The sequence below is a fragment of the Venturia canescens genome, chromosome 2, assembly GCF_019457755.1.
Source record: "Venturia canescens isolate UGA chromosome 2, ASM1945775v1, whole genome shotgun sequence".
Classification (NCBI taxonomy): Eukaryota; Metazoa; Arthropoda; class Insecta; order Hymenoptera; family Ichneumonidae; genus Venturia; species Venturia canescens.
The window spans coordinates 20,758,375-20,771,921 of record NC_057422.1 but is presented as its reverse complement, the minus strand read 5'-3'; the positions used below and the strand labels follow the sequence as shown (position 1 = coordinate 20,771,921).

Here is a 13,547-nt window from a genome sequence, read left to right as displayed (position 1 = left end):
CCGAGACATTGGGAGTGTACTGTCTCGTTAGCACCGCTAACTGCACGCAGTTTTGTTAACCCTGCAAACGGATGACCGAAGTTAACTTCTTCACATATATTTATGTGTATTTTCCTAGAGTTGAGCGTGTTTACACGCCGCTCAACTCGGGATGCACGGGATGTTGACTTTTAAAAATGCTCCTTCTTCGAGCCACTGCGCCACTGCAGCGCGTGACATACCGTTGAATGAAAATTTTCTCGTTACTCCTAAATGTGCGCATCATTCGAATTCGGACCCGAGCTTTTCCATGTATTTACGAAAGCGCTGAACAGTTATAACGCCGCTCCTCGTTTCAAGCCTCCGTGGACGAAAGCTGTTAAACGCAAAAGAGGAAGTTGCCGAAAGAGGAAACTCCGAAGAAGTTTACACTACTTTCTCACAATCGAAAGATGGAGAAACTCCCCGACGTCTGTAATGGCCAGTTTCGCGGCGAGCTCCTCAAGAATTACGACCTTTTTGTGATCCCTCAAATCCTCCTGCCTCGCTTCTATTTATTATCTTTCTTTATTTAATCTTCCTCGTCGCTAAGCTCACTATTTTGCCAATCTGTCGGCTTAGGTACCAGCTGCGTACCCGCGGCGTTAACGGGGGAAAACCGTTGGACAAGTATTTCTTCGTAATTTTCGTGAATCATCGGCACAACCTGCTGTCTCGTATTTTTTCAATTTGCTGAACTCGCGAACAAGCGATTTCCTTGATCGATCGAAACGCCGAACTCGTCTATTGTATAGCTCAGATCATTGGGGAAGCAAATATATTTAAAAAAATTCATTCATTATTTAATCGCAGAAATTCATTCGGAGAGTATCAAAACGACCAAAACATTCCTTCAATTAATGGATACCTTTTACCCCTAAAATATTTGTCTTTCATTGGTTTAAGTATTTTTAAAATGTACGATTTTATATGATGGATTTTAAAAAATTCTAAGAATTTTCCAACTCATTTGGTTTTCCAATGTTTGAGATTAACTTAAAATCTTTATTTCTCTTGTACTTCCAGATGAAAGAGACGCCATCCAGAAAAAGACGTTTACGAAATGGGTGAACAAGCACTTGAAGAAGGTAAGAGAATAAATTCATATTTTTCATTTACTCGTAATCAGTATAAAGCGTACTTCCGAGCGAGATTGTGGCATCGCGTAACAAATTATTGTCAATCCATATTTGCTCTTCTCGAAGTACGGATCTCCAGGAGTATTCGTGGGAATTTTCAACAATTTTTTTCATTACGAGCAATCTCGTGGAGCAGGTATATCGAGAGATGATAAATCTGCATATTCATTGATTACGCGTTCACCATTTTTGGTCGAAGCAGCTTCGAGCTTAAAATCCATCAATATTGCATATGGTTTGTCAATGATGCATGCGCCACATCATCGAGCATTTAACGACGTTGTTTATCAGTCAAAGCTGAGCAGAGATCATCAGAAAACTATAATCATTTGCGTGGTCATAAAAGATCGTGTATCGTATGGTTTGACACGCGATGTGAGTTACGTCTTTTCGCGTAAAAAGGGAAAAAAACAGTTTTTATTACGGGCAAATGAGATGAGAGCAGGAAATCGGTAACGAGGCGTGGGTCGTTCGTGAGATCAGATTTTTTTCTGTCACGACAAAGAGTGGCAAAAGTGTAGATTTTTTGTGCTTTTCAGTCGCTACTCGATCTTTTCCGATCGTGCGTCTTCACTCATTTTCAAATCGAACAGACATCGAGATTCTTGTTTGAGCTTCATAACTAATTTAACGGCAAGGATAAATATAAACTTTAAGGATGATCAATGACCAGGTCGAACCCAAGATTCCGACCTGAAATTTTTGTATGATGTAGACGGATATTTTACGCGACGATTAGCAAAATTTGGGCTAGATTGGCCATCTAGTTATTTTGTAATTAAATTGCAAAGTCGAATATTTTGAGGCACCGAATACACATCATTTGTGGGAAAAGATCGACCGGAAGTGCCATGAACACGGCTTTTCTCGCCCAAAATCCAAGATTCTTCATTAATAAAGCCATTTTGGAATAAATTGGTCATTAAGAATTTGCTAAAAAGTAGAAAAATCGTATTGCACCAGGTTTTTAACAAAATAATCTCATACAAAAAAGTTTCGATTTCCGGTTGAAAATGGGGAGAACGACGAAGTAGTATTAAAAAATGTGGCAACGTCATAACTAATGCCGCCGGCGGTCATAACCTAGCTTTACTTTAAACACGTTGCCGCAAGTGTGTGTTGACGATATAATTTTTTTAGTTTTCACAAATTACTGTGCCATGAAATACTTATGTATCGTTAATTATGCTTCTTCAAATCGATAACACGAATATTCAACAGCGGTAAACGTAAATCAGAACAGCTATGAATGAAATAATTTTGGGCTCTCTCTTGACTCCTAAGTCATGATCGATCATCCTTGAAAAATCTGAAATAAAATGGATTTCGGGAGTTTTGTCTGGGGATCTCCAATCAAATAATTGAATAAGAAGTAAAGACGTCTCCCGACGAAAATCTCGGCATCTATTTTATTTCAGATTTTTTAAAGTTTACTAGGCGCTGTTGCTCCCGAAGATAGCTTATAACCACTCGCGTATACACAACTGTCAAACTGGCAGTACACATCTGTCAAACTGACAACGTGACTCCGATTTTGAAAGCCCCAGCGACCAATCACAGTACGAATAAAACGACAACAATGCTCCCCGTTGATGATCAACTTCGGGCGTCACTCACCAACTTTTTAGAAAGGGAAATTTCATATAATTGACACTATATTTGACACACAATGTCAACTTGACATTGGGCAACTCACCGCCACATTGTTCGCGTATATCTTTATATATAATGTAGAGTTGACACACTTGGCCACTTGGTCGCTGTCGAGTTGGGACCCTACCTTGAAAACAGCCTCTCGAAGTGAAACTAGCAACAAACAATGGTGTGAAGTAGTCGATGAACGAAATACATGCTCATATCGCGATATGTTCAAACAATGTGTAACCTTAAGGAGTTTCGATACCTGTTAAAAAATGTTAAGAAATTGATAAAACTTGGTGATAATGTTCTTCAACGTGCAAAAGCTCAATTTTTTTCGAAATTTTCTTCTGCATAGTTATCGAGTAATAAAGCATATTAAAGCAAAGTTCTTATGCCCGGAATGTTTGAAACGCTATGCTCATACACGTGATCTTTCGAGTTCAATTACTCAATAACGGTATAGAAGAAAAATTAAAAAAAAAATATGTATTGTCGAATTTGGTACCAAAGAATATGTTCGCCAAATTTTATAAAATTCTGAACTTTTTGAATTTTTTTATGTTCTTAACATGGCTTGGCATGACAACGTTGTCACGTTTGAATAACCTCGCTTACTCTCGTGTCGAATAATTTTGAAAAGAAGCAGCAGCCAGCTATTCTGACGGGCCACTGAAGTCAGACTCACAACAATGCAACCAAGTTTTCGAGCCAACAAAGAAAAGAAAATTCGTCTTATGGATTCAAAATTAATTAATTAGGAAATGAGTTTTCATAGTCTCCGTTTCGATAGCTGTAAGGGATCATGGAAATTTAACGACGTAAAATCCTTGCAGCTGTGCAAAAGTTTTTGATAACTCGACTCTTGAGTGTAACGTGAAGTTTTAGTGTAGAAAAGGTTAATCAAAGGTGAAACGAGGCTTAAAAGCACCCGGCTAATGAATAATCCAATAAATCCTCCGATGCGAGCCGAGATAAGTTTTGAATCATGCTCCAATTACATAAGTGCTTTTCTGTCAATTATAAAACCAAGCGGATTAAAATCGATATTTAAATTGTGCATCGAGTTGCCAGCGGCTGCGAGCTTAAAGGTGAAGAGTGTGAGCACGTTCGGAAGGTGCTGGTATTAAAGGGCGTTGCAAACGTATCGTTCTTTCTTTCTCTTCCTCTTGTGATTAGGACGAAGATAGCTGGAGAGGTCATAAATAAATACGATTGGGGCGTTACGCGATCCATTATTTATTCGATTAAAACCGGGCATTATATTATTTTGTGTCTCGTGTTTTCCATACATTCCTTCTTCGTAGACGAGTCGGCGAACTCGATCTTAGTCTTCGTCAGTTCGAACAACGAACGAGAGTTTTGTCGCAGTGGCGCTGCTTTATTTGCATATCATTGCGCACAAGTTTACACGACTGTTCTGCTCTACTATGATGAGAAAAAATCGTCATGTAAATACAGTCGACGGTAGTGGGGATGCGAAGGAAAATATGGAAGGGAAGAGAAAAAAATTCAAACGAGTCTTACGGATTATAAAAGTGACGTGTGTCGTTTGGCACGTATGTAGGTTGGACGTTTTTGTTGTGTCCTATTGCGTGTGCCTGTGCTCCTGGGGCACGTAACACTTCTATATATGAAAGTCACAGTTGTCCGGATCGACATTACCTTTCGTCAGAAAAATGATACGCGTGGGCGACGACAGACACACGCGAGTCGCAAGATATCGTACCTTGCGTTACGAGATGACGAATTATCTAATCTTTTCGTTTGTTCCAAACGTTTCTCAATCAATTCTCAATGAAATGCTGGGAAACAAACGAAACTTAGGAATATCGATTTTCGATATGGCTTCTTACCATTCTTCAATCGAGTATTCACCAACGTATTTAGGTACGATTATAATACTATGAGATCGCTTTTTTTCAACTCGAGGTCGTTTGTGAACTGTGATTTTTTACTTTCGCAATCCTCCGATTTGATGAGTCGGATGTTTTTGTGCAGTTTATTTTTTCTTCCGTAACTTCGTGAACCGCATTCACCTTTTGTTCTCTCCTCTACTTTGCTGAGTATATATACGTGTGTCGATTATATACCAGCGTGGTAAGTGGTGCATATGAATCCGTGGATTGTGGTAGATTATGGAGCATCGGTGGCTCTCCTGCATTCGTCCAATATCCTGTTATTTTTTAGGCATTGCAACCTCGGATCCGGGTCTCGCTACTTTCGACTTTGCGGGCCGGCACCTTTGAACGTGCAATTGCGTTGGCATTTATGACTGGGAATCGACGATATAGAACCGCTTTTGCAGTCTTGCAAAAGGAATTTTGCGTCAGGCAATTTTCATCTTATTTTATTAGTTATTCAGATTTTCGTTGCTAATCTCACCGGCCAAGTTGCGAAGTTAAGCCGGAGCAATAATCGCTCAGTTCCGGAGAATTTACGCTCTTTTTTCACCGCATATGCAGGTATAGGCACATTTATGTACACCGACACAAGAAGATAATCGCCCACGAATTTCAACCACGCCCACGTATCAAATTTTCTTGACCTCTCCAAACAGACGTCAAAGAACATTCTCTTTCCAATCATTCTATATTGACACGTATCCCTCGTTACTCTAACCGTTTCGTTGGCAATTGATGTTTTTATTTTTATTTTTAATTTTTTTTTTTTCCTTCGGAATACGAAATTGACCAATTACCGAATTCCATATCAATTAGCCAGGCAGACACGACGCTAAATACACACGCACTTTTCGACGAAACACTCTTTTCACAATGACTCATGTGACTTCCATTATTCTTCAAAGTATACAATTATACAGAATTGGTTTTTTTGTAATCCGATTGTAAGAGAATCGCTCGATTCGTCTCGATGATTCAAATCGTTCGTGTGCCTCTGCTTCCCATTGTGGTTTATATTCGTTATGATCTCTACTTTCGCATTTATAGTTCAATAGATATCGTGGCTCATTTCGACTGTCAAGTTTCATTATGAAAAAAGTCGAATCATCAGAGGGCTTGCGATGGCAAAAATTCACGGTGAATTATTCAGTTCCTTTTCGTCCTCGGTTGATGACTAATTTATTGATATCCGTAACGATCAATCGTTGTTTATCAGTCTCTTAAATTTTTCTCGTCGTTTCGGAGCTTAAAAAATGAATGAACAGAAAGATCGAAGCAACAGACAGGGCGGACGACAAAAAAATGAGCAAAAAAGCCCGGCGGACGAATCTCTTCCAGAAATGGGTCGAATCCTGAATTTCAAGGCGAACAACAACACACTAACGAAAGGTGCAACTATACATAAGCACGACGATAAAAATAACCAGTTCGGCTGCATCGGAGTCAAAGGATTTCGAGAGCTCTCGCTCTCGTCCAAATGTTTTTTTTTCTTTTTTTCGATGTTCCTTCCACTTTATGTATTATTACGCAGCCACGCATTGTAAATTCCATAACGACGTTTCATCCGCGGTGTGAACTATTTTTTAACTAAAATAATACTTTTTCTGCGTCTTGTGATTTTTGCAAAAAAAATCACTCCACGAGATGGTGAATTTATTCTTCAAAACAAAAGCTGGAAAAATCGTTCGGTTTCTTCCACCGTGTAATCCTTTTCTCGCCGAACTCGCTATGAGTCACCCACGTTCCTCACGACACGTAACCCCCGTTGAAATCTCCAAAAGAACAAAGTTGTGCACGAGATTTCACTCGCGCGTGTATTCGTGGAGCGAAAAAAAGAAGGGATTTCGTCGTATGAAGGTTTCTCCTCAATTTGAATATCAATGCGGCGCTTCGGCTCACGAACAATTCTTATCTTTTCGAAAAAAAACACGTCGCATCAAGAACTCTCTCTTCGCAATACACGTGTACTCATTTCGCCAACGAATTGTACAAAGAAGAATCAATGTTTTGCTAACGACACAAAAAGAGAATACTGAGGATTCACATTTTTTCCAAAGAAACTGCAAGGTGATTAGGTTGCTTTTTTATTCCAATATCTGTTTCTCCATCTTCTTGGAATTAACATTTCAAAAGCCATTTTTTTCATTGGGAAAGAAAACGACGACGTTCGCATCGTTACAAAGCAGTCCGAAATCTGTCGGTTATCAATTGCACCACTTTTCGAATACCCTAATCATTTTCTCCTCCATACAAATCCTTCACGAACAGTCTATCAATCAAACAGTATAATCTGTGCTACCATCTGTCTACAATCAGATGTTATGCACACAAAATAACTGAACTTCATCGGCATGAACGCGGCCAATCACCGCGCGAAGTCATCATCACAGTCCAGAATCTCGTGAGGCTCGATAGTGCACAGAGCCCTTTTTTCATTTATGAGAATTAGATAACGCTGAAGTTTCCAACGTTGGAGTCCAACGAAATGATCGAAAAAAACTCTCCAATAATTCCAGTAATTCTCCTATTTTGTTCCCTGCCAAATTTGCGATTCGTAGTTTTTCAAGCTGCACCAACGCGATTCGTGAAATAAAAAATTGGTGAATTACAAACGTTTTTTTCGTTCATTTCGTTGAACTCCAACGTTGGAAACTTCAGCGTCGTAGAATTAGGATTATCATTTCGTATGAAGTTCTCATTGGAGCACCCCGAATATAGAAGAGGCGACGTAAAAATTTCTAAATTGCGACCCAACGTTGATGAGCCTGTCGATTTAGCAGTTGACTCCAGAACTAAACATAAATACAAGGATAAATAACGTGCAGCGCGGAATAACCTGATACTCCAGCCTTGACGTTTCTTTGCCAGAAGTGTAACTCGCTTCGTTGATCGGAGACAGTCAGGAGTGTTTCCATCGTGTATCTTTCGCTCACTAACGTGCGTAAGTCGCTATACAGAGAGCAGCACACCTTATTATATATCATTACATACATGTGTGTAATATATTCAGTCGAGACGTTGCACATGAGGCAAGGTCGTGTATCCGGCACTCTTGAAACAGTGCACCTATATACACTCGCTTCACTCTGCTGGGCCGACACTCGCCACTGCCTTTTTCAGATTCTTTTCCATCTCCGTCTCTTTTTCTGTCTCCCCGTCCTCGAGTCCCTTCGGGGCTTTAAATACATCTGAGTATAATCCTGAAGCAACGGTGCTATTTCGCAATGTTGCACCTTCGGAACACGATTTTTTTCACGACTCCTGCGCGTATTGCTCATCAAAGTCACTCTTATCGAGGAGCGGCGATCCGATCGACGTTTCTTCGAGCCAGTTTTTATTCAATTCGTCGCTTACCCGATCAATTGTAATATTTCATTAAAAGTCGCGGGGTCGAATGAATTATACTTTTTCATTTTCCGTTTCGTTATCGCTTGCTAACGGAAACGTTACTAAATTCGATGTGTTTATTTAAAGTGACCGGAACTGGTAGAAAAAAGTTGAAAAAATTATACCACTCACGATATTTTTTTCTAATCGATGCCGCGTTAAAAGATAAAATAACGCGTCGGTGAACTTTGATCTTTCAGCATCAATCGGGCTGGTGATTTAGACTCTTGTGTTCTCAAGCGGTCTGCGCTAAACGCTTCTCCAAATTGGTCTTTGTAACTCAGGTCTGCAATTAAGAGCACTAAACTATGAAAAACATACGTGTTTTTCTTTTATTCAGATTCTTCGGCTTGCGAGCAGCCAGTTTCGGGACTCCCTTGCGTGTTGTTTTTGGGGGAAGGGAAATAGACCGGGGAAATAATACACGTGCGGATGTTTTTAAAGTGATGAAAAAGTTGGAGAGAGTTAGCGAGTTTCGTAGGGTTTCGCTTTGCTTCCGAGGCTACTAAGAAATCAACTTTGAACATATACTGGCCCGGAAACACGGATGGAGAGTATCGAAAATGCCGAAATTATTCATACGTTCGAGCGATCGCGCCCGATCCGAAAAAATGAATCATCAAACGTACTGCTCCAATTATAATCGATTTACGAGCCGCTTTATTGCAAGAGCAGCGATAATAGAGTAGACGACGCTGAAGTTTGCTACGTTGGAGTCCAACGAAATGAAAGAAAAAAAAGAAAAAAACATTTGTAATTCACCAATTTATTTATTTCACCAAGTATCGGTGCAGGTTGAAAAACTACAAATTGCAAATTCGACAGGGAACGAAATTGGAGAATTACTATAACAGGGTGTCTAACGACCTGAAAAGTCATGAAAATTCTTAAATGTCATGAAATTACACTCGGACCTGAAAAAATCATTAAATGTCATGAAAAATTACCAAACAACCTGATTTTTTAAGATCTCTGCAACGCTCATTGTCATTGTCGATTTTTTGGTTTTCTTCAACATGATTTCAAAATTCGCGGGGTGGCGACAATGTCTGGTTCGTCAATACTCATCATCGATATAAAAACGAATATCGAATGAATAGTTTGTAAGAAAAAAAAGATTCTTTATTTCAAAATAAAATATCAATTCTTTGTTATTTTTATTGAATTTTTTTATAATTAAAAGATGAATAAAAAGTATCAGAACCATAAGAAAAGTCATGAAAAATTCCTGTTCCTTGACTTAAAAAGCCTTAAAAGTCATGAAATTTCTGTTCTGGTCAAAATTAGACACCCTCTGTATAATTATTGGAGAGTTTTTTTATCATTTCGTTGGACTCCAACGTTGCAAACCTCAACGTCATAATAGTAGCACTCACCAGTTTCCGGTTGAACCCCAAAAATGGTGGATTGAGCAAATAGTAGAAATGACGCGCACGAGTGATACGTGTACTACCTTGATGACAAGGACAATCGGTCTTCGTTGCCTATTAGCAGACGTTCACTTTTACTCGAACGTTTGCCGACTTGGACGATGAGTTCTCGTGTGCACTGCAATATACTTTCAAAATTACTATTTCCTCGAGGGTGTGGACGTATGGCCGAATGAGGGAGAGAGAACTCTTTGGTGGTCGGTCTTTTAAACGCGATTAGCGAGCGAGCTTGGTAGTCGGAGAAGTATAATGAAAAATTGTTAGGAACAGGGCTTGTCCGAGAGTCCGTGAACAACGATTCTTCCTCCTCTTTTCCCTCTGCTGCTTCGGCCTCTTCTTTGCCACTTTGGATTCCCGTTGTCATGCTTTGGGCGTGTCCCGGCATTAATCTTTGACATCGATTTACAAATTACACGAGAAACAGAAGGAGAGACGAGAGCTGCGATATTCGAGGCGCGAGAGACTCCTCGGACCGTGAAATTGACCGAGTATCGCCGGCACGCTCTTTCTTCTCACTCCTCGCTTCCCGCTTTACAATTTTCGTCGTGCTAACTTCAACGCTGAATCAACGAGTTACACGGGGATCTTAAAAATTCCATCTTACGCTTGAATTTTGACGAACTTTACACGAGAAAAACTTCATAATCAAGAGTAAATAAGATTTTGACACTAGTTCCAACGTTCCAAGGCATCGCGTCAAATTCCGTTTTGATTGCCGACCCGAAACTCACGCGACAATCCTTTCCCCTCGTATCGTGTCAACTTTTCGAGTGTCCATTTGACAAATGATTGCTCGCACTTGAAAAATATGGGTGTGAAATAAAATGCAAAATGCACGAAAAGTTGGGGGCTCCTCTCCAAAGGCCTGGAGGTCCCAACGGCACACTTGTTTCGCTTCCTCGTGCATTATTCATACCGATTCGCCAATTATCGCCGCGACGTCCTCTCTTCGCGCGCGTTCAACGTGTAAATACGTCACGCCCGCTATGTCGCAAACGGATAATCGTGCGGCGCGGAGACTCGCCCAAGATATGTAACGCATGCACGTGCGTGACATCGAGCATCCTAAATTCATGCGGAAACCTTCCTCCAATCTATACGGGATCCCAACAGTGTTGCATCACTGTATTCATTAAGGAGGGTGGCTACACTCGTCAAAATGATAAGAAATTGATCAAATTTGGTGATAATGTTCTTCAACATCAAGTGCGAAGACACCATTTTTTTCAAAATTTTCTTCTGCTTAGTTATCGAGTAATTACGCATTAAAGCAGATTTCTTATGCCCGGAATGTAGGAAACGCTATGCTTATACACTTGAACTTTAGTGATCAATTATACTCGATAACTGTACAGAAGAAAAATCTTAAAAAATTTGTATTGTCAAATTTGGCCGTAAAGAATATGTTCACCAAATTTTATTAAATTCTTATAATTTTGAAATTTTTAATGTATTTAACATGGTTTAGCATGGCAAATCGTCGGTAGCCACCCTCCTTAAATTAACATCACTGGCAACATCTTTTTGCACGGACGGACTTGCAAATCATGGAAAGTTATTGTTACATCGACAGTAGCAGGTCGATCTCTCGTTTTCGAGAAAGAAAAATCATTCAATTTTTTTCTGTGTGTCTTCACGAACGCCCGGGGGTGGAAAAATGAGAATGGTAAAAGCCTCTTGAACATCACAAAATGTAATTAACATCAAGAACCGGCCGGAATTGCAACTTCTCTATAAAGAGAAGCTGGCATTATAAAATCGAATCATTATTTCATAACTATCGCAGAACAATTGTTAGATCCTTCACCTGGTTTTTTGCCTCATTATCGTCTTGTAACTTCTACTTGTTCCGTTCGTAGGTTACTTTTTGTTCTTACTGGTTACTCGTTGCGTAGGATTGTCGTCGATTTATCAACGTTCTCGAGTTTTTACTTGGTGGGACACATCACTCCATCGGTATGCGCGTTCTTTACGTTTTCTACTGTACAATTTCCGTTTGTTTTCTCATTACCACGCATGTAGGATTTACCTTCAGTTTTTCTTTCTCTTTTTACCTCTCTCTCTCCCTCTCAATCGTTTTCTATTTCTGTTTATTCATGTTTTATTTCGTGGGGTTTATAAAAGTTGCTAATTTTTCTAACCGGATAATTGTACAATTAGCTCGTAATTTTTTCGTCTTTCTGTGCGTTTCTTTTTCTATTTTTTTTTACGTTGCGACATTATCGTGGCGCGTAATGTCGATGATGTATGACGAAAAAGCGTTCAGCATCGAATTACTATTACGTTACAAGCCTTATCCGCGTCCGTAAACTTCCTTTACGAGCGTATTTACGAGTCGGAAAGTAAAAAGTAAATCTTCTTCAGGCCAGTCGATGTTGCGAGCAGAAATAACGATTAGACACGAGTCACGTCACGCGAGTATCTTTCTCGAAGAGTTGGTTCCAATTCGGATTACTATTTTAGCTCGTGCAGCAGGTTTTCGTTCCAAGAAATTAGTCGCAAGATGATTCAACTTCGAAGATTATAAATTAGTCAGCATCCTGCGGGGAGGTTACACTCGAAGCTTCCTGGCGCTTTGTTCCATCGATAAAATCGTCATTTCCTACTACGAGAAAACACGATTACGCAACGATAACTTGGCCCGATCCAAACCCGACACAGATTCATCATCTGATTTTACTCCTACAAGGAAATCGATGATTATTATCCGTTCGTAAATCGCTTTTGTAATGACTTCGAGAAGATTGTGACATTTGTCCGACAGAGTCATTATTATTTTACGATCGAACGATCAATCAAGGCTGTTGGAAGAGACGAACTCGTTGCCGCTCTTGAAATTCAGTTATTCCGTCCGCGTTTTGTTCGTTAACAATGCACCTTTGATTATTTCCCGCTTAATTTTGCCATAGAAAAAGTACATAAAATTAAATCTTTCTTCAAGTAATGAATACGAACGTGTAGAGTTGATCCATTCCGAGTGCCACATTTTCATGGAGATTTCAGTTTTGTATTCCAGTTATTTGTCAATTGTGAATTGATTATTGAAGCGAGCAGGCACCTTAACGCGCCTGCCTACTCTGGCTTGGGTCAAAGTTGCGGCGAGGTGCCGAAAATTTATCTCAGTATCCACCCAATTGTGTTCTCTCGTGGGTCGCGCGAGGCTTTACGGTCGAGGATAGGAACATGCGTGGGCGTCCTCGTAACACGCGATATCGTATTATTCCAGCCTGTTTGACAGCGAGGCCGTCGAGAGGCCGTTCCAAAACTTTCATTCATAGAACTCGTCAAGTGAGCGTTTCCATTGCAATCATGGTGTGTTCCCTTCTTTATTTTAAATCTATTTCTTTTGTACGTTTTTTTTCTATCGTCCTTCCCTTTCGTCCAAGTAGGCCTGTCTCATTTTATTTATTTCCTTTCTTCGGCTGTGAACATCATGAAACTCGCCGATTCAAAGATCGCGTGGGTCGACATCCTCTCTTCTCGCCGTTACGCGATCCTTTTTATACCTTTTCACTCCTTTGATTTAATTTCCGAAGGTTCTTCACATCCTTCACTTTTACTCCGAGCAACGCTCGAACTCGCTTCGCACAGAGTATCTTCGGACGGTTTAAAAAACTCGAAGCAATGATTTTCCTTGAAGACCTTTCCCCGTTTGCATGATGAAAAACAACTATTTTTAATATAAATGAAATTTCGAAAAGATAAATAAATTATTTTTTTTTTTCGTCGTCAGTGCTGATCCATGCAAAATGACCCTTAAACATATATCAAGTCTCTTTCCCTTTTTATAGGTATAAAGTGAAGCGAGACGGATCCGTCTCCTCCATTCGTACTGACGTTTTTATAGAAGAATCAAGTTTTGTTTTGTTTTTTTTTTGTTTTTTTTTATTCAAGTGCGTAGTTTCATTACGAAACAATTTGGTGGAATTGACCTCGAATTCTTCGACAGACTTTTTTCGACGAGACATTTTTTTTCGGAGCCGCGAACTGTTGGCGATCGTCTGTATATGTTTTAGGACTGTGTTGCACCG

The 13,547-nt window shown here is 39.8% G+C and overlaps 1 protein-coding gene across 32 annotated transcripts in view; it reads left to right on the top strand.

Annotated features, from left to right (window-relative positions):
• Positions 1-13,547, top strand: part of shot (dystonin-like protein short stop) — a 213,237-nt gene that overhangs the window by 87,972 nt on the left and 111,718 nt on the right. For all 32 annotated transcript variants that reach the window (XM_043411243.1, XM_043411241.1, XM_043411237.1 and 29 more), the window contains one exon: positions 1,045-1,106. In XM_043411243.1, coding sequence (XP_043267178.1) covers positions 1,045-1,106 — 62 coding nt within the window. The remainder of the gene's footprint in view (positions 1-1,044; positions 1,107-13,547) is intronic.